The sequence below is a fragment of the Erinaceus europaeus genome, chromosome 2, assembly GCF_950295315.1.
Source record: "Erinaceus europaeus chromosome 2, mEriEur2.1, whole genome shotgun sequence".
Classification (NCBI taxonomy): domain Eukaryota; kingdom Metazoa; phylum Chordata; class Mammalia; order Eulipotyphla; family Erinaceidae; genus Erinaceus; species Erinaceus europaeus.
Genome location: NC_080163.1, coordinates 120,190,003 through 120,214,809, shown reverse-complemented (window position 1 = coordinate 120,214,809; position 24,807 = coordinate 120,190,003). Strand labels below are relative to the sequence as shown.

The 24,807-nt window shown below is 50.8% G+C and overlaps 1 protein-coding gene and 1 long non-coding RNA gene across 4 annotated transcripts in view; one reads left to right on the top strand and one right to left on the bottom strand.

Moving 5' to 3' along the window:
* LOC132536736 (uncharacterized) overlaps positions 1-11,459 on the bottom strand; it is a 236,820-nt gene extending 225,361 nt beyond the window's left edge. For 2 of the 3 annotated variants that reach the window (XR_009548237.1, XR_009548238.1), the window contains exon 1: positions 11,320-11,455. This is a non-coding gene — a long non-coding RNA (uncharacterized LOC132536736). Of the gene's footprint in view, positions 1-11,319 lie in introns of all 3 variants that reach the window. The other variant, XR_009548239.1, reaches the window with a different exon arrangement.
* Positions 11,460-11,822: 363 nt separating this feature from the next.
* Positions 11,823-17,428, top strand: FOXF1 (forkhead box F1). Its single transcript, XM_007531512.3, has 2 exons — positions 11,823-14,231; positions 15,735-17,428. The coding sequence occupies exons 1-2, from the start codon at positions 13,097-13,099 to the stop codon at positions 15,893-15,895; spliced, it is 1,296 nt and encodes a 431-aa protein (XP_007531574.2). The 5' UTR covers positions 11,823-13,096; the 3' UTR covers positions 15,896-17,428.
* The last annotated feature ends 7,379 nt before the right edge of the window (positions 17,429-24,807 follow it).

The following is a 24,807-nucleotide window of genomic DNA, read 5'->3' as shown; positions in this document are numbered from 1 at the left end:
GTATCTAAAGCCGGGTGCTAAGACCTTCTCCCTTGGTGCACTCGTCGCGGTACACGGGAAATGCAGTCGGGCCAAGGCCAAAGCCGGCCTCCAGGTCACCATCTCGCGCAAACTGGCGTTCCTGGGGCGCGTATCGGGGCGCCCCAAGACCCCAACCCCTCTGCTCACACCAGCGTACCGCCAACTACACCACCGAGGCAGGGCCAAGCGAGTGAGAAAGGGGAGCTACCTCCCCACCCCAACACCCCAGACCCCTCTCCAGTCTGAGGCGCTTTCGGATTTGCGGCATTAAGTTCCCAGCCTAGTCCCCCATCCTCCCCCCACACACACTCCCTAGCGCATACCCGCTCCCCGGGACGATCGAGACAAAATAAACACGGTGTGCACGCAAGCAGAATCCATCATTAGCCCAAACCTCGGCTCAAATAATTGTTTCGTAGCTGAGCGCGAGCGGTAATAGCCAGCGGGGCTGCGAGGACCTGTCCGCCGCAGCTGCTGTGTCTGAGCCGGGAGGGAGTCCGCCTCGCGGTCCCCGGCCTGCCCTGGCCCTCCGGGTCTGGCTCACCCGGAACCGCGGGTCGGGGCCGCGGGCGGAAAAGCGCTGTTTGTCAGGCGGAGACGCACCGCCTCTACCGAACACCATCCTTTGACAATTTTCTAAGAAGAAACGTAAAAATTGTTCGAACTAGACTCGCAAAACCAGAGTGAGTTTCGGCGTTTCAAAAAGACAGAGATCTGGGAGGGGCGAAGGGAAGAGAAAGAAAGACAGAGAGAGACAGAGACGGTGTTCTAGAAGCAGGTAGGCGAAGGTAAAAATCCAAAAGCCGAGTCCTTAGAAAATAAATGATGTGTTCAACAAAAACGCAGAGGAAAAACTTGGGGGTGTGGGCGAAAGGGGGTGTTGGAACATTTATTGCTGGTCTCTTAAAAAAAAAAAAGAAGGAAGGAAGGAAGGAAGGAAGAAAGGAAAAGAATGGAGCGAATTAGTTTGAGGGCGAATTAACTGAGTCTTGGAGGAGGGGGTGACCCCCGCAGAAGCTTTGCCCACAGCTGCCACGTGGACCTCACTCACTCTTAGCCTTTCATAGAGTAAAAGGATTGGAGGGGAAACTCCATAGAAGGATCGATTTTGACCTTGAAAAATGTAACAAAATGGTTTAAATATTTTGAGGTTATCCCTGACAATGAGCCTTTTACATGGGGGAGGGACATGTTGCAGGGAATTAAATGGCTAATTAACAGGAGGGGGGAAACACCCCCAGATAAAAGTGAACTGGTGCTGGGGTAAAGAAATGAATTAGAAATATGACAACCAGTTGAAGCCAGGATATGCCAAAAAGAAATCTACCTGGAGCCCGTGAGCCATTCATATATTCAAAACTTCAGTGTCTTTCAAGCCTGGAGAAAACTTGTTTTGAAATTAAAAGGAGCAGATAGTTTGGCTGTTTTGTTTTCACTTCCATTCGATAACGTGGGATCTGTGAGAGATCATAGGTTTGGCGTGTTTTGAACATTGAGAAAACTTTTTTTTTTCAAAATGAAAGGGAGAGACAGTTTGCCTCAGGGCTACTTTGTCTTCACACCATTTGATATTCAAATTGTACTGGACTAATGAACCTTGGGTAAGAAACAAGGTGAGCTTTCAGGGGGACAGTGATAATAATAACAATAAAAGATCAAAACCAGATTTAAATCATAGAATTGGGAGGATGAAACAGGTGAGACATTTTCCCCAATGGCTCTTGTACTTGAACCAGGCAAACCATCTTTCCAGGAGTCCACCTGAAGTCTGCTCTGGGGGTGGGGGTACAACCAGGATGTTCTGATCTCCACAGAATCATCCATGCCTCCATAGCTCCAAGTCCTCTTGCCTCAGTTTTGCACAATGAGAAAGCAGTGATAAAGGTTTCCTTTCAACACAGTGGAGTGGGGAGTGGGGGAGGGGGTGATCTTGAACCTAAGTAAGCCTGCACCCCAACAAGAAGGAAGGTCCTGAGGGGTGATGCAGTGAGGTCCTAGGTTCTATCCTTGACATCTCATGTTCCAGAGTGATGCTCTGATGCTTTCTTTCCCAATCTCTCTCACTCATCCTTCCACTCTCCCTGTCTTGTATTAACATCAAACAACAAACAATATACATATTTCCAACAAGAGGTTCCCAGGCAGATGCCCCACTGCCCACTTGCTGTGGCATTTCTCAGCAACAGGACTGTGCAGGAGCCAAGCCAGGATATAGGGGTGGAATTGCTAGGGCCTCCATGAGGCCTTGGATTCTTGTCCCCCTCCTCCCTGGCCTTCATAGGAGTGTGGGGTATGTGTGTGTGTGTGTGGTGGGGGGGGGGGGGGTTCTAGGGTAGAACCACAGAGTGCTGGCTGTTATTTTGTTATTCCCTGTGATTGGAGACCTAGGGGAGTGGAGGTCTGCTTGCATTTGAACCCACAATAAACAGCAGTCCCTAGCTGGGGGACAAGTCTCCCCTCTCCTCAGAGTTAGGCCCCATGTATCTCCTGGAGGAATGTATCCTACAACTGATTTACATTTATGAGCCTCCACTGTGTTTGCTCTAGCAATGCCTTGCTTTCTAGTCTGTGAAATGGGTTTAGTAAACAGCACCTCCTTGGCATGGACTGGTACACAGTAAATGCTCTGGCCTTCTCACCTGAAAATGCTGCCCTTTTTTTAGTCTTCTCCACAGCCCAGAGAGGGGGTGAAGAGAACTCTTCTTGTTCCTTCATGCAAATGAGAACAGAGGATCCTAGAGGACTAGGAGTTATGGTGGCTGTCACAACTTTCACAAAGCCCAGAGGTGAGATTCCAAGCTGGATCTCAGGCACTGCTCCAGTTGACTATCCCAAGAGGAGGGGAGCCCAGGGGTGGTCTCATTAGACTATACAGACTGACAGGGCACAAGGTCTGGCAGAGGTGGATATGAGATGAGGTATTGGGAGTAGCCAAAACTTCTGCATCCTTCATTGTGTCTGGAAGTCAAATATGGGAACTCATGCTGGTTCCTGGATTTTGTGGGATTCACTGTTAACACTGGCCAGTGGAGAAGGAATTTATTCAAAGTTGCACATAAGCTGATGCTCTAGTTTGTATTGCTGGGTCCTGGGTCCTGGGAGCTGTCATGCAGAAGCTAGCACTATAGCCCTCCAATGATGAAGATGGAAGGGGGCACCATAATAGAAAGAACCAAAGCAAGGACTGGGAAGACATGGTTATGCAAATGGTTTCCTGCCTGAGGCTCTGAGCTCCCAGGTTCAATCCCCAGCACCACCATAAGCCAAAGCTAAGCAGTGCTCCAATTATCTGTCTGTCTGTCTGTCTATCTATCTATGTCTGTCATTAAAAAAAAATTTTTTATGCCAGCGGCTCTGAGGTGCCAGGTTCAATTCCCAAAACCACCATAAACCAGAGCTAAGCAGTGCTCTGGTCTTTTTCTGTGTCTTTCTCTCATTAAAATAAAATAAATAGTGGTCTGGAAGGTGGAATAGTGGATGAAGCATTGGATTCTCAACCATGAAATCCAGAGTTCAATCCCCGGCAGCACGTGTACCAGAGTAATATCTGGTTCTTTCTCTCTCTCCTCCTATCTTTCTAATAAATAAATAAGTTCTTTAAAAATAAAATAAGTAAAATATTTTAAATAAAGAAGAATAGAAGCAAACAATTACTCATTTGCCTAATCCTCCCAAGTATCCAGAGATCTGTCTCTCAGCTGGGTCTGTAGAGAAAGAAACCTCAGCATAGAGAGGTAAGGCCACCAGCAGTGAGGTCAAATCTCCCAGGCAGAGGCCCAGCTCCTAACCATTTGTTTTGTTTTGTTTTGTTTTGTTTTGTTTTGTTTTGTTTTGTTTTGTGATTCTGATGTCCACTCCCCACTTGGTCCCCCTCCTGACCTTGCACAGGACACTTCTAGAGTTTCTCTTCTGCTCTTCAGATTAACTTTCTTCTTCATCATCATCTTATTCTCCTTCTTCTTTTCTCTCTCTCTCTCTCTCTCTCTCTCTTTTCCTTTTTACCAGAACACGACTCAGCTCTGCTTTATGGTGGTACAGGGGATTGAACCTGGGACTTTTAGAGCCTTAGGTATAAGAGTCTCTTTGTATAATCATTATGCTATCTGTCCCTGCCCATGCTATCTACCCCCACCCAGATTAACTTTCAATGGGAAGAGATCTGGAACCAACTCCCAGGAAAGCTGGATGCAGAGAAATAATGTCAGTCCAGCCACTGCCCTGCTGATATAGAGCCCCTGAGCAGTGAATGCATCTTCAGTGAGTCTTTTTCCCCTTCTTTTCCTCTCCCCTCCCTCTCTCTCTCTCTCCCTCTCCCTTTCTCTCATCCCTAGGTCTCTTTTTCCTTCTTACACATTCTGCTTACTCTAGTCTGGGGCTCCTCAGACTAAAACTAGCCTTGTAGAGGTATCTAGCCCAGTAGATCAAGGGAATTCTCTCACCCCTGAGATCTCTCATCTTGCTATGAGTTCCTCCCTCTCTTTGTTTCTCTGTGTTTTTGCTCTATCTCCAACTCTAAATTCTGACATCCTCTCTCTTTCCCTCTCTCTCTCCCTCTCCCTCCCCCTCTCCTTCTCCCTCTCCTTCTCCCTCTCCCTTTCTCTCCATGTATGTGTATATGTGTTACTCACCGCTGTCTGGACCTCTGTTCTGGTGCACACTGCAGGGTTCTCAGAACCTCCACCCCTGTCTAACCCCCGCCAGACACACACACACACACACACACACACACTGGATGTCATTAGCAAACCTCCTCACTAACCAAGCCATGCACACACAAGAGAAGACCTTCTAGTTCTTTGGAAAACAGATTTGTCCAGAACGTTCAAGTCTGCACATGTTCAAGGGCAAGTCCTTCCAGGGTACCTGGATTACAACCCAGACAAGACAAAAGGACCCAAACCAGATGTGAGAGAAAGTATGGGGAGAAGAGTCCTCTGCATCTTCCTAATGAACCAGGTCAGGGCTGAGCTCTCTGGCAAATGAAACCCCTTCTACCCCTCCCTCTCTGTCTCCTGCATCATTTGGGTCCAGCAGACTTTTTTTTTTTCTTTCTAAAAATACACACTTGCATTCACCCTTCTCAGTGTTCCCTTAAGAGAGGGAGACAGCACATAGGCTATAAATGGAGTCAGGTAATAGGCATGTTTTGAATGCATACACTAGCAGTTTGGGGGGGGGGATTGCTGCTTTTGATTAGAAACAAATCGGAGCACACAGCTCCTTCTCTTTTCCACTCAGCCAGGTCCTCACTCCCTCCCTCTGTGTGATCTGACTCTGTATGCCCTCAAACCTGAGAAAGGGAGGAGAGTACCTGGGCCTTGTTATTTTATGTAGATTTTCCTTTTCTTTTGTCTTGTTTGGAAACACATTCATTTTCATTTTTTTCTCCCTGCACTGCTCCCCCCAATCTCAATAGGATAACTTCTCCATAGGGACTCTACTCCCTAAATAAGTGGGAACCACTGTCCCTTTCTCTCTGATCACTGTGGTCACTCCCTCCTTCACTCAGAGACACAATCTGGGGTTTCTTCCAACCTCTTCAAGCACAGTTGCCTGGGCAGTTGGGATACAAATACATGGGTGTTCAGACCCTCCCTCTGCTTGGGGGAGAGACACAGCTGGTCCAGGCACTTCACCAGCCCAAGCCTTCTCAGGTCCTCTGAGCCTTGTGCACTGTTAATGCCAGAAAACTCCTGAATGTCTTGCAGGGAAGAGGGCTGTAAATTCCTGGGCTGCAATGTTGTCAAATATTTCATTGAAGAACGTCATGGAAAATACATGCTTTTGGGTAAAAGGGCCAAGTGGATGGGCAGGATCAGGCTGCTGTGCTAGCGAGCATGAGGCTTTTTTTTTTTTCTTGACCAAAATCTGAACCTCTCCTAATGCACAGCTGCCAGGAGAGATAGACTGCCGGGGCCTGGTGCAGGGGTGACCTAGCCACAGCTGCTCCAAAAATGCTACATTGGTGGTCCCACAGGTGGGGGTCACTGAGCCCCATCTGTGTCCAGGGGTGTGAGGCCATCTCTAGTCTCCTTGCATAGGGTTTCCCTCCCTTAAAAAAGCTTGGGGGAGGATGTAAGGAGGTTCTGGCTTGCTCTGACCAGAGGGGGAAAAAGGGACTCCTTTGGTTTGGAGTTTGTATATGCAAGAGGGGACAGCACCCAGAAATGTGGGTTACAGGGCTCAGTCCAGTTTTTCCAATGCCCTGACATACCAGGCATGGGAAATCTGCAGGATTTGGTGCCCCATTCTAGTCCTTGTATCTCTGTATTTTCTCTGTTCTGCTGTAGGAGGAAGTTAACACAGTCCCAGATTACAGTTTCTCTAAGTTTTAACCCCCCACTCCCCCCCACCCGCCACCTCCACAACTCTCTTAGCACTGCCCACCCTTCCCAGTGTAAGAGATAACACCAATGCTACAAAATGAAAAAGAGCAACTTCACTTCCCTGGGACTAAGACAGAACCTTCCTCAAGGAATTCTGGTTTGTTTGTTTGTTTGTTTTTTGAGGAGGGGTAATGATGGGCTTGAGTTTCTTAGCAAGGACACACAGTCAAGCCTCAGTAATCATTACTGCATTATTCCTTTGCACACAAGCCTTCCAGTAGCCTTCCACTCATAGTCAAGGTCACTACCTGCTATCGGGGTAGCACCCTGCATACATCCTACTCCTGGCAAGCTGCTGTCCCCAGAATTAAGATCGCTTCACCAACATATTTCCAAAGCTGTTCTGTGTCTGTGGGAGTTGTATTGCACACAAACTGAGGGTTCAGATATATAATCCAGTCCATCACACAAACGTTCTGCCATTGTCTGCAGCTCTACATCAGGACTGTTTGCATGCTGCAGTACGCTGTAGCCCCCACACATTACTTGGTAACTGCTGCCCCATGCCCACCTCCCCAGGAATCTATGTGTACACCCACCACACCATGGACATTCTACAACACCTCCTCCACAGAAGACCTCCTATGGCACTTGAATATTTTACATACATAATGCAAAATGTGGTTCATGTTGTAATTTTTCTTCTTTTAGACAGAAGCAGAGAGAGACCAAGACCACAGCACAGAAACATTTTTCAGTGCAGTGGAGTCAGGCACGTGGCAAAAAGCAGCATGTGGGTCCAAGTGAGCTATTTTGCCAGGTCACATCTTGATGTTTTCATCACACCTGAGATCACCACACTGCACACATGTCTGGACTGTCCGTGTTGTGGGAGACTGGCTGCACTTGCACGGGATCCTTGAGTGCACACCCATCTGATGCCACCACATGTAGGAGCTGGTCTGCTGGGCTTGTTTCATGAGGTGGGCCCCTCCATCTCCCCTTCCTCCTGCCGGCCCAGGCTCGGTTGGTGTTGGCAGGCAGAGGCTGTGCGGGTCCCAAATGTAGCAGAGAATTGGCCCGTATATTTTGTGCACCATTTCGTGGATGGTGGTGGTGGGTGTGATCTCTCCTCTGAACCCTGGCATTTCACTCCACCCTCTGGAGGGTTTAATTTCCATCTGTTAATATCCCTCCAGACAGACACCTTCAGCGGCCCTTCCGACGCCCACTACATAAATACTGTCAATGCCCAGCTCGGGTCTGGGACCCAACCCGCCCTACCTTGGGTCGCCTTTGGACGTTGCCAGTCAGGGATTCGAGGGAGCTGGGGGTGGCCAGAGCCGCGCAGGTCAGGCGCTAATGCGGAGCAGGGGAGGCGGCGGGGCGTTGGCCTTCGCGGTGGGTGGTCGGCGGCCGCCCCAGCCCCCGCCCGCCAGGCCGGCCCGGCACGGTCGGAGCGGGATCTGGTTCCCTGCTCGGGTTACCGCGCGCTTTCGGCCCGGGCGGCTTCACTTAAGCAATTAACCAGTAAAAATACCTTCGATTTGGGGAATGGGACAGGTCGCGGGCGTGCTTTTTACAGCCCCCCCTCCCATTTTGAGATTTCTGGGGTGGGCACTGGGGAGCACGTTTGACCTGAGATGGGGAAGAGGAAAGGGTGTCTTTATGCATCTTTAAGCAGAGAGCTTAAAAGCCACCCCACCCCAGCCTGCTTTTTCTCCAGTGGCCCTCCAGCTGGGCTCCTGGGGGTTGTTTGTTTCTCTCTGTTGTGATAATCTAAGTCTTTTCCCGAAGTTTTGTCCCAGGCTTCCAGATCTAAGAAATAGATGCAATTAATTGTACTGCTTTTTAGATGAAGAAACAAAGGTGCGGTGTAGTGGCTACCGCTAACAACAACAATAACAAATGTGTCATGTATCTGAATGTGACTACAAAAGAAAAAATAGTAGCTGGGAGGAGAGGTGGGAACTGGTGTTGTGTTATAGGGTTACTATTTGCAACATAAAAATTATCACATGAACACATTGTGTCTTAACTATATGCAAAGTGTGTTAATTTTTATCTCCCTAAAGCTGGAGAGAACCAATGCCTTTCTCCCAAAATAAAGTTATGTGAACAACTCATGCAACATCCCATTTAATCAGGGGTGAAGAAAGAGGGTGTCTTGCACACCTGGGAAGTCATTTAATCTGACTCTGCCAAGGTAGCTGCATGAAGAGTTCGAAATTCAGTAAGTCTAGGAATATATATATCAACATTATGTGCTAATTTTTAAGTTGATAATTTTGTATGGCCTGCAAATGATGGTATAACAATACAACTGGCCCTTGGCAGAAAATAGGATTCCCATCGCTGTTGAGGCTGGAATTTAAATCCAGACCAGTATTCAAAACCTGTGGGTGTTCTGCATGGTGGAATTAGAACACACACACACACACACACACACACACACACACACACACACACACACACACCATGCCTGACTTGGGTATGTATACTGATTGGGTCATTCAATGACCCCAGACTGTGAGGTAACATTGCTGAGTCTGCCTGTAAAGGCAAGAAGTAATAGTACTGACCTGGCTGGAGTTCCTGTGTAGATTAAGCAACTCTGGGCAATCTGTGAACTTTTGAAAATCAGTCTACAAATGGCACAGGTATGCATCTTCTAGAAGAGGAGAAAGATGTAATGTTCAACTGTTGATCAAAGATATCCACAGCCCAGAAAAAGGTTAGGAATTTTGGAGGTTGGGGACATGGTTTATCCAGTAGACTGCACATGCCAGAGGACCCAGGCTCCAGCCAGAGGCAGCTAAATGGGACCGCTTGCAGGGGAGAAGATTTGAAAGCAGTAGAGTGGTGTTGTGTTGCCCCCCCCCACCAATCTCCCTCTACCAAAAACTAATATTAAGAAGAAAGGAAATGAAAGAAATGACTGCCAGGAGCAGTATAGAGCAGGTAGGCACCCAGCCCTAGTGATAATTCTGGTGGCAGAATAAATAAATAAATAGATAGATAAAAATAAAGTCAATCTGAGGGGGTATTGATCATGCATGGTCATCAATCTTATTATTATCAATGTGTTTGTAGTTGCTATTTTATCACCTTCAGTTTTCCACAGGGTTTCTCTGCAACCTTGGGCCAGGGAAGCCATGAACACTAGGAGTGAGGAAAGCATTTTCAAACCCTCTACTCTCTGTTCACACTTATAACTGGCATTTGGGAGGATAATATACAAAAGTAGCCTGTCCTCAGGCATATAGAGGAAAAAATGAAGAGAAGTTCACTTGGCAGCTGGAAAACTCCAGCCAGGTTCTCACTGGGCCTCAGCTTCCTCATTCCCCAAAATGCAAGATGACAAGAGAACTCTGGGGGTGGGGAGAAGGCACCTTCAGAGCCAAGGGGCACAAGAAAAGCCCTTTGGGCACAAGAAAAGCCCTCCTTTGCTATGGCTGTGGTTTCCCTCAGAACTGGGGGTCCCTTCTAAATTACAGTGCAGGGTGCTCATTATACCTTCTCTCCTCTGGCACCCCCCACCTTTACCTCCCACCAGCGTGGAGATGAGGGGTTGGGGAAAAGCCTCATTTTGCCGAATTCCTGAGGCTCTAAGCTACTCAGAGACCTCTCTTCCTGGGCCCAGTAACAGCGGTCCTTCTGCAAAATCTGGCTTGCTGTCCTACTTAGCGGTAAGTGAATGCCAAGTGGGGCTCCCCAAATCTACACTTCCTCCCCAGCAAGGCGGAAGCTCTTCTACCCCACAAGACATACAGAAACTCCAATCAGAATCTGTAAACCACACTGAGGTGCAGGGCTTTGGAAAACTGATCTGAGAATTCGCCAGGGAGGTTCTCTGCAGCCCCCTCCGATTGGAGAGGGCCTAAGTGGGAAAGGGACTACTAGAAAAGGGGACCCCTAATTGACGCTCTCTAGAGCCCCCTCGCTTTGGAAGTGCCCGTCAGTAGGGGAGGCGTGAAAAAGAGGCATTACAGTTACTTTCTGGGAATGGGGGGGGGGGTAGTTCCTTGCACCTCTCACTGTTGTGGGAAGGAATAGTCTTCACTCTCCCCCGCCCCAAAGGCCAGATGTATCTCCCAGAAGCTGGCGGTAGGACCCTTTTTTGCAGGAATTTTCCTCCTGGCGCCGCCAGGGCCTCTCTTGACTGCAACTGCCATTTGGCGAGGGGAAAAAAAAAAGTGATGGAGGTAGAGAATATGAGAGCGTGTGTTTCGCATGTGTTCGCGTGTTTTCGCGGGCGCATGTGCAGCAGCTGTGCAGTCGTGTGCGCACTGCGTGGGCGAATGCGCAGAGGTGTGTGCCCTGAATGGGAAGTGTCAGTTTCCTCCTCCACGGGCAGATCGCGCGAGGGTGGAGGACTAAGCTGAGGGTGGGGTGTTCTCTGGAAAGATGTATTAGAAGCCACAGGAGGTGCTAGAGGGGTGCCTGTGGGTCTGAATGTTGGGTTGGCTATGGGTGGGTTCCCCAGGGCGCCTCTTCTTGCTCCTACACACAAGAACGCAGGACGCGGTCTGGTCGCACATCACTTCCCCCAGACCGCCTGTCTCTCCAAACCCATAGCCGAGGCCGGGAGAGCACGGCGGGAGAAGGGGACTATCGCCCCTGGTGAGAGAGGATCCACCAGGGAAAGCGGCGACCTCTGGGTAGATTCCGCAGGCGAGTCCCTCTGCAACTCGCAGGGACCTGCCAGGCGCCCCAAAGGCGACGGGGCGTCTACCTTGAAGGCCGAAGTGAGGAGGGGGGCTCGCGGGGGACGAGGAGGCCCGAGAAATCACAGGCCGGTGGGCTTTGAAAATCGCCGCGGGCCGCTCTCCGAGCCGGGCACCAACCTCTCGCCCCGGCTCCTGCCAGGTCGCCGCGACTTGGTTCCCCGTGAATACCCTCGAAAACACCCAGGACCCAGCTGAGCGAGACGCAATCCCGTGCGGGGCAGCCGGCAGAAAACAGCACTCACCTGGGTCCTTCCGCGTCGCTCTGCGCCCGAGTTCTAGCTCAGTCCTGAGCTCGGCGCCACCGTTTCCCCCACCCAACCCCAGCCCGTACCCCGCTGTTAGGACGGCGGCGGGCGAAGGCGCGCGGATGAGCCCCGGGCGGTGGGCAACGAGGCACGGGAGGTCTGCCAGGGCCGGCGCTCCCCGCCCGCGCAGACTGCTCTCCGGAACCTGGCCGGGCGCGCAGTGTCACAGGCCCCCGCGGCGGCGGCAGGCCGAGCCCACAGGGGCATTAGGCCAACTCCCCCCCGCGCACGCGGAGTTCTCTATTATTATTATTAAAGAATCCCCCCAGAACGTGTTTATGTTGAGCCATATAAACTTCCTGCCAGGGCCTTTACCATCCACGAGAGTCGGAACCTACTCTCGGAAAGTGGGGATATCGGGGCTGCTGGATCAGATAGGCGGGTTTTCAGAGTGTGTGTGTGTGTGTGTGTGTGTGTGTGTGCGCGCGTGCGCGCGCGCGCGTTGTCCACTGAACTAAGCGCGGATTGACATCTGAGTGTGTACTTCAGGCACACGTGAGTGGCAGAAGTGCACATGAAAATCCTGCGGGCCTACTGCGTGTGCGTGAGCCAGCGCTCCCGTGGGCGCGCACAAGTTTGAGCGCCGCGCTTTTCCTCGGGAGGAAGTAACCCATGCTTGGGTGTGAGTTTGCACAGTTGAGTACCTAGTTTGCAGGGTCTGAGTGTACATCAATACATGCACGTGTTAAGTGCCTGCGTGCAACAGTGTGCGCACACGTGAGAGAACGAGCGGGGGCTCTTTTGGGGGACCCCAGGCACTGCTGGCCCCCGCAGAACAAGCGTTTCTCTCTCGCTCCGGTGGAGCCCGCGGCGCCGGAGACAAAGCGGCATCCGCCTGCTGTGCGCTTTCGTTTTCCTCCTTCGCTAATAAGGTCCCGCGGCTGCCCGCGCGCGCTTCTGGGCGAGTCCGAAAAGTCCCCGGCGCAGCTCAGTCCTTCCCGGGGCGGGGAGAGAGGGTAGGCGGTCCTTCCCGGGGACCTACGCCGGTCGGTCTCGGGTACCCGCAGCTGGGCCGACTGTGGCCGCGACAGCAACAGTTGCGGTTTTCAGCTGGCTTAATGCTTCGAGGAAGGCCCAGGACCCAGGAGGCGTTTCCCGCCGCGCCGCTCGAACAGGGTAGGAGGGGGTCGGGGTGCAGCGGGGCTGAACCGCAGTCAGCGGGCGTGTTAACACTTGCTCGCCAGGTTGGTGGAGGCGGGGCGGGTTCTCCGGACAGCCTCTGGGAGGCAAGGGCCCCTGGGGGCCCTTTAGGCGCCCACCAACGCAGAGGTCCCAGGGGCTGCGAGGGGAGGGGGCTGCACTCCGCGAGGGTCGTCCGCGGGCCCGCGAGTGTCCGCCGGGAGTGGATGCAGTGGGGCCAGCCGGGGACCTGCGTCTAGGAGTCCAGCTCGGTGGAAAACGGCGGCCTAGTGCTGCTCCCCGCGGGGGCGCACGACCCTTAGAAGTGGTGCCTCCCCACCTTATTATTATTATTATTATTTTTGCGGGGGCGGGCCTCCACCCGAACTGCAAAAAGACTGCCCGTTAGCCTCCGCTGGGCTCCTTCCCCGGTGGGAGTGCGAGAGAGAAAGAGGGAGGAGAGAGAGGTGGGGGAGGAGGGAGTTGGAGAGGGGGACTTTGCGCCAACCCTCCCGCCGATCCGGCGACTCCTTCGGGAGGCCGGGAGGGGTGGGGGGAGGGCGCGCAGAGGCTCGCTCGGGAGAAGTGGCCGCGGATGACGGCAGAGGTGCAGCCAGCCCCGCGCGCGCAGCCCCCTCCCCCTCCTCCTCCCCCTCCTCCTCTTCCTCCTCCTCCTCCTCCTCCTCCTCCTCCCGGCTCCTCGGCGGCTCAGAGCAGCGGCGGCAGCGGCGGCGGCGGCAGCAGCCACCCGATGTCTTCGGCGCCCGAGAAGCAGCAGCCTCCGCACGGCGGCGGGGTTGGCGGCGGCGGGGGAGGCGGCTCGGCCATGGACCCCGCGTCGTCCGGCCCGTCCAAGGCCAAGAAGACGAACGCGGGCATCCGGCGGCCCGAGAAGCCGCCCTACTCTTACATCGCGCTCATCGTTATGGCCATCCAGAGCTCGCCCACCAAGCGCCTGACGCTCAGCGAGATCTACCAGTTCCTGCAGAGCCGCTTCCCCTTCTTCCGCGGCTCCTACCAGGGCTGGAAGAACTCGGTGCGCCACAACCTCTCGCTCAACGAGTGCTTCATCAAGCTGCCCAAGGGCCTGGGGCGGCCGGGCAAGGGCCACTACTGGACCATCGACCCCGCCAGTGAGTTCATGTTCGAGGAGGGCTCGTTCCGTCGCCGGCCGCGCGGCTTCCGAAGGAAATGCCAGGCGCTCAAGCCCATGTACAGCATGATGAACGGGCTGGGCTTCAACCACCTCCCGGACACCTACGGTTTCCAGAGCTCGGCCGGCGGCCTCTCGTGCCCGCCCAACAGCCTGGCGCTGGAAGGGGGCCTAGGCATGATGAACGGCCACTTGCCGGGCAACGTGGACAGCATGGCCCTGCCCAGTCACTCAGTGCCCCACCTGCCCAGCAACGGAGGCCACTCGTACATGAGCAGCTGCGGCGGCGCAGGGGCAGGCGACTACTCGCATCACGACAGCTCGGTGCCCGCGTCCCCGCTGCTGCCCGCGGGCGCCGGCGGCGTCATGGAGCCTCACGCCGTCTACTCGAGCTCGGCCACCGCCTGGCCGCCCTCGGCCTCCGCTGCGCTCAACAGCGGTCCCTCTTACATCAAGCAGCAGCCCCTATCCCCCTGCAACCCTTCCGCCAACCCCCTGTCCGGCAGCCTCTCCACGCACTCCCTGGACCAGTCGTACTTACACCAAAACAGTCACAACACCCCCGCTGAACTGCAAGGTGAGTGGGGAGAGGGGGCCATTCTGGCTGGGGGTGGGGGGAGGTGGCGGAGGGCGAACCCTAAGTCCCTGGACATTCTTGGGCCCAGCTTTCCCAGACCTGGGCATGCTCCCAAGACCACTTCCATGGGGTGCCAGTCCCCGGAGGCTTTTGTTCTCACCGCAGTTTCTGGGTCTTACCTCTTCCCCTTTGAAGAGTGAGTGTTGCTTGGGGCCCCCAGTTGGAGCCTTGAAATCATTATTTCGCTATTTCCAGTTCCTAACTTCTAGCTACCTACCCCAAGTCTGGCCAAGTAGGCCCCTTCTTCAGCAAAAAAGACTCAGTAGCCTCTCCTCCCCCAATATTCTAAGTCCTTCCAGGGCCCCTGAAGGCCCTTAGCTCCTGAGCAAAGGACCAGGATGGAGCTTGGGCCTGGCTGGTTCAGTCTCCCACAGTGACCCAGAGGGGTTGGTCCTAGAACGGCCTGAGCTACACGGCTAGGCATAGAACGGAAGAGCTAGGCCCAAGGCTCCTGGGCCGCTGTTCAGAGACATAGCACTCAGGCTTTTGGAGAGCCAGGCCTGGCCAAGTGAGCATGGAGGGGGGGGCATTTTGTGTGACAGAGAAAAAGGGGTAATGTGGTCAGGGCAGAACAAGGGTTAAGGTTGCAGGCCCCTCGGACCCTTTGTTTCTCAGGCTCTTCGGTTTTGAGTCTCCAGATACTCAAACTACCCAAACCTCTGAGAAGGAAGATGGGGGACACTCTGCTCTTCTTGGGATCCTCATCTGGTTTCCCTTCTGGGCTGAGTTTTGGAAAGGGGTGGGGGGTAAGCTGATGGGTCAGCTGTCAGTGCCTGTGGGAGGCCGGAGCCAGTGCAGGACACTGCAGGGCTGCCTCTCCATGGGGGTCGGCCCTGCTCAGCAGCCAGCTTCCAACACCCAGGTTCCAACTGCCCTAGGACTCCTGTTCCCCAGGGTGTCTCCCTCTGAAGAAGCCACCCTGATGGGAGGTGGCACTGCCTCTCCAAGCTCCCCTCACAGACCTCTCACTACACAGGGGCTACACAGTCTTTAGAGCTGGGAGGTGGCTGCCCCTCACCAGACTCAGCACTAGAGCTGCCAGGGAGGTGAAGATTGGCAGTTTCCTGGTCCACTGAGCCCCCCTAAGCCCATCCTTCTTTGGTCTCCAGAAGCCCTGGCCCCAGGCTTGGTGTTCAAGCTGGAGTGGCCCCTGTGGCAGAAGATTGGAGGAGTAGGGATTTTCAGTGCTGGTGTCTCTGGGTTTTACTCTGGGTTCACAGAGTCAAAGGCTTGATTCCAGCTCATCAGACAGACCCAAAGCCTGGGAGTCTGGATGCAGTGAACAGATGGGTGGTCTGGGAGGCAGCCACCATGCAGTGAGCTGGAACTGGGCTTGTGAGCCCTAGAGACAGCTTAGGCTTCCAGGTTTTAATCTCTGGACCCTCTGGAGCTCACTCCTCACTCCTCACTCCACCACCACCCTTTCTGTCCCCTCACCTTCAGGTATACCGCGGTATCACTCCCAGTCGCCCAGCATGTGTGACAGAAAGGAGTTCGTATTTTCTTTCAACACCATGGCGTCTTCGTCCATGCACTCAGCTGGCAGCAGCTCCTATTATCACCAGCAGGTCACCTACCAAGACATCAAGCCTTGTGTGATGTGAGGCCCCGGCCGCCACCTCCTTGGGGCTCTTCCCGGCAGGCCCCCACACAAGGGAGCTCGGAACCTCTCACACAGACTGACACATTCTCGAGGTATAACCGTCTGCAGAAGAAAAGGGTTTGACCCCTACCAACACCCCCCCTCAACCGGATTATTTGAAAAGGGATCCTTGCAGCGAAGACCCTAAGGCAGTGGCCCCCACCCACTCAAAAAAATTCAAAATTGGTGGCAAGGGGACCTATTGTGACTGTGGCTGTGGGCAAAGAGGTGGCTCTTTTGGATCCCAGGGAGACCCACCCAGAAGGTGCTGTGCTGGGACGGGGGCAATCCTCAACATCTGAATAAGATTCTGCTGCGGTCTCTCCCGCCCCCCACCCGCACCACAAGGCAAAAGTGAAGGTGAAGGAGGATTTCTAGAAGAAAACATGAGATCATTATTATCAAATATTTTCAATGTTTTGGTTGAGTATTTATCTTTTTATTTTTAAAAACGTCATTGTTTTTGTTGTTGGAAAGAATGTCTCAGAACATGCAAGCCTCCTGGTAGAGCTGTCTTTTTGCAGGAAAGGGACATGTGTGTCAAGAGTTCATCCACTCCCCCTGCCTCCCCCCATCCCCCATTGAGATATCCTCCAGCAACAGGTGGAGCTTTGTTCCAACAACTCGCATCTCTGAAGCCACTGTTCTTCCCGAATGAAAATCACGGGAGCCGAGCCTGGGTCATGGCTCCCCATGCGTCCACCCTCCCCAGGTGCCTCCTGGGGAGGGTGTCTGTGCTTCAGTCTTTTAAAAATTTTATTACTGTCATTTTCTTTTCTTTTCTTTTTTTTTGTTGGGGATTGTCTTTGGACTGTTTTGTGGGTGCTTTTCTCACAAGATCATGTTCTCTTCATATCTCTACTGTAAACTTTCTGGTCCAAGAAGAAGGTGAACACCGTGCTATGGCAGCGGGAACCCAGAAGGCCCGGTGCCCTCGCCTATTCAGGATTGCGGCAACGCAGAAAGGTTAAGGCACTTTTTAGAAAGAAAGAAAGAAAGAAAGAAAGAAAGAAAGAAAGAAAGAAAGAAAGAAAGAAAGAAAGAAAACTATAGCAAGGTTCATGCTGTTATTTATTCTACTTCCCCTAGTAATCAAAACATCGCATAGGGTCCTCCGTTTATCAGTATTAATGGTGTAACTTTGTTGGCAATATTTGCCGCATAGAACTTTTTTTTAAGATATCCATTGTAAATTTGAACCAAAGTCTGATCTGTGTAAAAACAAATTTCCATATGTTTATATAAATATATATATATAAAATGAAGGATTAACCCCGTTTTTTTTTTTTTTTTTAGTATTTTGGCTGCCGGGGTGCAGCATTTGTGACACGCATTTTAAACTTCCTTCTGCACTGTATAAAATGACCATTTGAAGATGTTTTGCCTTTTGTGTATTTTTTCCTAAAAAAAAAAAGAACAAAAATAAAAATGTATAACATTTGTACATGGCCTTTAACACTGTACCAACTAGAAATAAAATCGCATGGATATTTTATTGGATTCAGGACTACAGAATATCTTCCAAACCTTCCAGTACAGACAGAAAGCTGCCTGAAATTTTGCTTTGTATTTAAAATATGAGTGATTCTGAAGTATCTTTCCTTTTCTTTTTTATCCTTCCTTTCTTTTTTTTCTTTGTTTCTTCTTCTTTTCCCCTTTCCCACTTAATCCTCTTTTCACACTAAATGAAATCTGGAGAAGAGTTTTTTTTTTTTTTTTTTTTTTGCATCTGTTGTATCAGAGCCCTTATGCTCCTAAATGTCACTTCTCTTTTTTAAACAGAAACATACAAGAAAATCTGTCATCTTCCCATAGGGAAAACTCTTACTTTTTCTCTCCATATACGTAATATATATGTTTATATATATTTCCAGTACTCCAAAACAATTAGATTTTTTATCTATATTCTAGAATATCTTAGTGGTTATAAATCATGAAACAACTTTAGGGTTTCTTTGTAGATTTTTTGGGGGGTGGTGTTCTGAATTTGGTTTTCTCCAATCCAGAGTGAGTAAAATGCAGAAAAGAAACACTGGTGGGAGAGCAAGGTGAAGACATGTTTCAGTCCAGGAACATGGAGGGGGAGTATTTTCCAAAGGGTTGGTCTCCTACTGAGCACCCTCCTTCTATTCCAATTCTTAGCTACCTAGGAAAACAAACACAGTGTCGGTGCGCCTTCGGGTGGAAGGCCCACCGCAGTTTCTCCAAGTCATGGGGTCGTGAGCCTCTAAACCTGGTTCTTTTCAAATGTGACATTTGGGACGTGAGGGTAATTTCTCCAGTGCTCTGTTACATCAAAATTATCAATAAATCCACCTGGGTAATAAATGTTCCAAACTAACTGCTATCTATAAAACCAAGATAAAGAGACCCGAGAGAAATCCCGGAGATTCCCGAGCAGCAGAGGTGGTGTTGTGGGGCATGCTGTCCCCCATGCGAGCTCAGACTGCAGGTTCACAGCCATGCAGGGCCGTCCTAGTCTTTTGTCCAACCTCCCTGTCTTCCCCCCTCGGGTGCAGGGGAACTCAGTCTCAGAAAGACACCTCCTCCCCAGTCAAGGTTTCATTCTTGTGCAGATTACCCTCCTAGGTAAGCATGGGCCTCCACACCATGCCGGAGACTGTGCCCCAATTAGGTCGGAGGATCCTGGGAAGCAGAGCTGATTAGGAGAAACCCAAGGCCAGCCCAACCTTGCTCGTTCTACAGTCCTTCTATGGCGTCTCCAGTCCCTGTGCTCACTTGGGTCCTTGGTGCAGGACAAACTTGTCTGTGCCCTAGAGGTATGCACCTTTGTCACCGCTGGACCAGAGTCTGGGCAGTAGTGAGACCCAGCTCCTGTTCATCTTCTTGGCAGGGCAGTGCCTGAATTTTAACAGGATGCCCCCAAGCTCCTCTATCCTGTCTGGGCTGGGTGGGAGGCACCCAGAGGAGTATGTGCAAGTAAGCTGGCCTGTGGAACCCTAGGAGGTGCCCAGCCTAGGTTTCTAGGCCTGGTCTGGAGCGAAGGGATGGATGCAAAGCCCAACCCTGTCTGAGAAAACAGCTGGTTCCTGACAAGCCCAGAAAGGCAGGATTCACGATGCCAATACTGGGCACTGTTCCTCCCTGAGGGCCTATTTCAGCCCAGACTCACACTGTGGCCATAGGGCAAAGCTTCCACCACCCTATACCACCAGAGAACCACACAAGGAGTTTAAAATACATCAGGTGCTCTGCATGTCAACAATAGTATGGTTCTAGTAGAGGGGGCACCTTCAACAGAATTACTCTGAGGACAGTTCAGGGATTGTTCTGTGTAATGTTGTCACAATGTTCTAAGGAGACGTCATTCTCAAGAGATGTTATTTAACAAAGTGCCTGGGAGATGGGTAAATGGGAGGGATGTCTGCAGCTAGGTTTCTCTTCATGGATTACCCATCTCAAGGGTTTTGTGACAGTTTGCTTGGAACTTATGCCCAGGGTGCACCAAAGCTCAGGAGTTCACCAACACAGTTGTGCGACCACACCTTCCAGTAAAAGTGTCTTGTAGAGTCCCTGGGCTCCCCAGTGGGTCAACTGGACAGTCAGGACATGACTGCCTGGAGCTCTACTCCCAAGTTCTATGTCCAGAATGCACCCCAGCCAGAAGGCACCCAGGGTGTGCTTTGCTAATAGGAAGATGCCTGTCTCACAGAGGCAAGCTTTGCACACACACACACACACACACACACACACACACACGCCCCACTCCATGGTTTTATTTTTTTCCTCCAGGCTGGAGGGCTGGGGACCAAGTGGTACCCATGAAGCTCTGGCTTTGACTATTAGCTGCAGGGGGGAGGGCGTTCCCATGAGGTTGTAGAAAATTGGAGCTAGAGTCTGTTCTCAGTCTGCCACCACCTGATCTGGGTTGCAGGTCACTTCTGTAACAGTCCTGTCCCAGGGGACCTGTAGAGGTGGTAGGTAGAGGTTGATGCTCCTGGGGGGCAGGAGTACCACTTAGCTCCCTGATAGCCAAATTGGGGAGGCCCACAGTTCTTCACTCTGTTGCCCTAGAGATCTGCTGGAGGGGAAGGGAGGGTGGGGCGTGGGGTCCCCTGGTGAAATCTGGTTTGGGAGCCTAATTTATGTCCATAAGGACACACTTGGATATTCTTCCTCCCTTCTCTCACAGTTCGAGGTGGGACCTTGACAATGGGTCCAGGCCTGTCCCCTCCCTCACTGTCTCCTCTCTCACTGCCTTCTCACTTCCAAGCCAGAAGACGCCTGACCCTAAAGATTTTACTTCTGTTGATGGTTCTTAGAGCTGCCCCCTCCCACCATCAGAAATCCCTGGGGTTGCCATTCTCATTCGCTGTACTTAAGGCAACTGATGGCATGATTGTAGTAAAATAGACATTTGGCCTTAAACCTTCTTTCTTGAGTGTTGTTGCAAAACTTGTGCTACTTGTGTGACAACATAATCTTAAAAAAAAAAAAAAAATTCCCCAGAGGTCTGCTCAAACTACAGATGAGTTGGTGGGGGAAGAGGAAAGAGCCATAGGGGTGAGACTTGCTGGAGGTGCAAATTGGGAATCCACAGCTTTCCAGATTTCCAGTAGGGCCTGCCTGGTGAATTCAAGAGTTGCCTCTCGTGGTCTGGGAGGTGGCACAGTGGCTAAGGCACTTGACTCAAGCATGAGGTCCTGAGTTCAATCCCCGGCAGCACATGTACCAGAGTGATGGCTGGTTCTTTTCTCTCCTCCTAGCTTTCTCATGAATAAATAAATAATTCTATTTTTAAAAAGCGTTGTCTTTCCCCCCCATATGTCTCAGGTCTCTGAGATCCCCCAAGGCAGCAATTCAGTGATTCAGTGTGGCCTCTGCTGCCCCCTTCTGCCCAACTGGTGGCAGCAGCTATGAATCTAAAAAACAAAACAAAACATGAGAAGTGAGCACCTGGACAACAGACGCAGGCTAAGGTTTAGGAAGCTCATTTTGGGGTATGGAACTGCACACTGCAGCTTATTTCATCTACCAGCTGCCTGACTGAGAGTTCCTGTAACTGCTCCGCTTTCCAGATGCAGAACTGAGGTAAGGACAGGTTAGAGGTCTTGCCCAGATGTTGGTAGGAAGTGGACGCTGGGCCTAGTTTCTGATCGCCAAAGCCGGTGTTACTAACCACTGTGGACAGTGGTCGGGGAGAAGCCATGGTGAAGAGCCTAGCCAGCATCCCATGGGAGAAGCCATGGGTCACACAAGGATGTGTACTCCAAAGTCTGTCATATATCATACCTAGTGTTTCTGGGTCTGGTCACAGCTTGTGAAGTAGGGGAGGCTGGGTTTTCCTTGTCTAAATGTTCAAAGGTCTGAAGTGGCAGAAGGAGGCAGTGGGTGCATGTGGTTGTCAGAGACCCGTTAGATTTCCAGTGCCTTTGTCGTGGCATTCTCTCCAGTACAGGTCACGGCCAGGGACTCTTGCAGGAGGGAGTGTGGCAGCCTGCTGCACCTGACCCCGGGATTGAGCTTTCTGGCTGTTTCTGTAAGGTGGTATCGCCACCTGCTGGTCATTCCATAGTTTGTATTGGAATAATAGAGAAAAACCCCAAGCAAAGCAGTTGATTTCATGTAGCATTGACATTGTGATCAGATGATTTCAGGTTTCAGGTCCTCTTAGTTAAGAGGCAGCTGGTTTATCTGGGGAGAGGGTCAAGCTGATTTAATCTCTCCCCTAGTTATACAAATGATAGGGCTCATTTTGAATAAAATAGGAATGTGAAAAGAAAGCAAACATCAAACCCTACCATTGAGATAGTCATGTGGGGACAAGAGACATCTCCTTGCACACAGAGACTCCTTGATTCCTGGAGAATCAGATTAAGAACATCGAGGATGAGAGAGTATGAGTCAGAGGGTCTGAAGATTTAAGTTCAGACCCTACCTGTTTCTGGTATAAGCTTGGGCAGGTATGCCTCCTCTGGCTGCCTCAGCTGCCCCGTCTGTAAAGTGGGGGTGACAGCAAAAGCACTTTTCTCACAGCATTCTGTGAGGCTTAAATGAATTAGAAATCAATAAAGGGCTTACGAGTGGAGAAAAAGAGGCACAGAGAGGGTAAACGTTTACTTTTAAAGATTTTATTTATTTATGAGAAAGATAGGGGGAGAGAAAGAACCAGATGTCATTATGGTACATGTGCTGCCAAGGATTGAACTTGGGAACTCATGCTTGAGAGTCCAATGCTTTATTCACTGTGCCACCTCCCAGACCACAAAAAGTTATTTGTTTATTATTGGATAAAGACAGAGAGAAATTGAAGGGGGAAGGGGAGATAGAGAGGGAGAGAGACAGAGAAACACCTGTAGTCCTGTTTCACCAATCGTGAAGTTTTCCCCCTACAGGTGGGGACTAGGGTGGGTCCTCGTGCACTGTGATGTGAGTGCTTAACCAGGTGTGCCACTACCTGGCCCCTAGAGGTTAAAAATTTTGTGTTAGGATGCACAGCTGGGCCAATAGGCCCTGGTGTAAGTGGGTGAAACACCACAATCTTCAAACATTGAGTGGTCTAACAAGTCTCAGTGACTTCTAGTGATCCCCAAGGGTCTACTGTTGACTGAGACATGATTGTTTTTCTCCAGGGAACAGCCCCGGGGCTGAAACCCAGTTTTTCTGAAAACCTCAGCAAGGGACATAACCTCTATGAGGCCCATTTTTCTAACCTGGAAAATGGAGATGCCTGTGCTGTGGGGTTCTTCCAAGGGGAAGTGAGGCAAACTATCCTCCAAGCAGGGAGGGATGTTTAGTGTGCTCACAACTCAGCACTTCAGGGCCTGTGCTGATAGTTTCCAAACCACCCAAAGTGTGAAATGTCCACATGACATGGGCATATGTCAGCTCCCATTTTCACCTGTGTGATTTATGGACACTGGAAATAAAATGTTCCATTCATAGGAAGAAACCCTGCCCCTTGGAGGAGTAGCAGTGTGGGCTCTACTGTTTGGAGTCCCGCTTGTTTGAAACATCTCCCAGGAGAGCTTCAGTACAAATTTATGATGACAACAGAAACTGGCAAAGCAAAGGAGACCTGTGAGAGGAAGGGTAACTAAAAGGACTCCGTCATGCACCTGGGAACAAGCTGTCACAAGAAGGAGTTCGTTTCCTTTCAGTGAGTGCAGTGCAATATGAGGCAAATACGAGCAGGTGAGGCAAGGCGAGACCCCACAGTGGGGTTCCAACAGGGGAGGCAGTTTGGTGACATGCAGACAAGGACTGAAGGAGCAGGAGGGATGCCAGAGAGTGGACAGAACCCACTGCCAAGACCAGGAGACTCCTGCAGCTCCCACAACGTGCACATTGGGATGCAAACGCATCTTGCCACAGAACACGTATGACCAGGCAAGCAACCCCTAGCTGCTTTCTGATTCTAGAAAACCTGATTGTGCACGCCTCTATTTTAGCCACGCAAAGACGAATGACAAGAGAAGGAAGACACAAGGATAACTGTGTCTACACAGCTATGATTCAAGTCTCGTCTTCATTGAGAATGGGGAACTATGGGCAAGGCAACTTCCCTCCCTGTACCCTGGTATCTGCCTATAAAATAGGGGTGCCCCTCAAGTGACTTGTGAGGATTAAGATTTTGCATTTGCATCTAGTTAAATAACTTATATATTGACTTTTTGAACAATATATATTTACATATAAGTGCATCATGTGATGAGTATATGAAGATCACAAGAGGATAAATAAAATTATCAACTGTTAATGAGAAGCTAATCAGTCTGAGAGGTAGCTTAGTGGCTAGAGCTATGGACCTGCAAGCATGAGGTCCTGAGTTTGATCCTCAGCACTGCATGTACCGGAATGATGCTCTAGTCCTAGCATAAATAAATACATAAATATTTGTTTTAAATGAGGAGTAAATCACCTTCCAAACTTAAAGCCGCAAAGCCATGTATTTCATGCCCAATGTAGTTTGGACCAGGCTGTGGGGAGACTATCCATCCCAGAACTTCTTTAAGGATGGCTCATCTGGGGCTAGAAAATCTACTTCCAAGATGGAGCCCCTGTGTGGTTGGAAAGGCCTTTGTGCAGGGCCCAATATGGCGGGTTGCCTTCAAGGACTAGCATCCCAAGATGAAGTGGAAGTCGCCAGTTTCTGGATCCTTCCTCCATGCAAATGGACAGTGTCCCTTGTGCTGGCCTGTTCATCAGACTGCCAGAGCTCAAATTCAAGAGCATGGGTTGGTCACTGGCCATTTTTCCAGGAGAGGAATGTTGAGGGGCTTTGGGGCCAGCCTCATTTATGAGGTCTAAAGTATTTAAAGCTGTTATCATGAGACGGTGTGCCGGGCTAACTTCGTGGGCGGGAGAAAGAGATGACCAGGGACTCATGGCTGAGTGGTACGCAGTTCAGTCTTTATTCATGTGGAACGCAGTGCAATCTAAGCTACCTCTAATCACAATCCTGTCCTTATATATCCTGAGGCGGAAGCGTCAGGTCCAAAGAGGATGTAAGTAGGATAGGGGGTGAGAAGGAAAAAGCTGCAAAACAGTGAGGATTAAACCAATGCCCTGGAGGCAGGGAGGTGCTTAGTTAACAGTGGTTATGTAAATAGAATACAGTGTTAAGCAGGGGGGATTAAACCAATGAAACAGAAGGGGTCTTAGAAGCAGAATTTAGAAGCAGACCAATAATGGTGAACAGAAGCCAGTCTCTAAGTATGCTGTGACTCCATAGAGCTGCAGGACAGAGATTCAGGTGGGCAGTACTCACTAGAGAAAGCTGATGGGAAGTGACTGTGCTTTAATCTACACACAAGCTTCTGCTGTGTTCATGTTATCCAGTTCTTTAAGATATTAATTTCACAGAGTCTTCTGCAGCTCTTTTTTAATATTTATTTTCCTTTTTTGTTGTCC

What these genes read in the sequence shown, in the direction of transcription:
- FOXF1 (XM_007531512.3), top strand. Translation starts at nt 13,097, where the DNA reads ATGACGGCAGAGGTGCAGCCAGCCCCGCGCGCGCAGCCCCCTCCCCCT. An exon ending in CACCCCCGCTGAACTGCAAG is followed by an intron (nt 14,232 to 15,734) that starts GTGAGTGGGGAG and finishes CCTCACCTTCAG; the next exon opens with GTATACCGCGGTATCACTCC.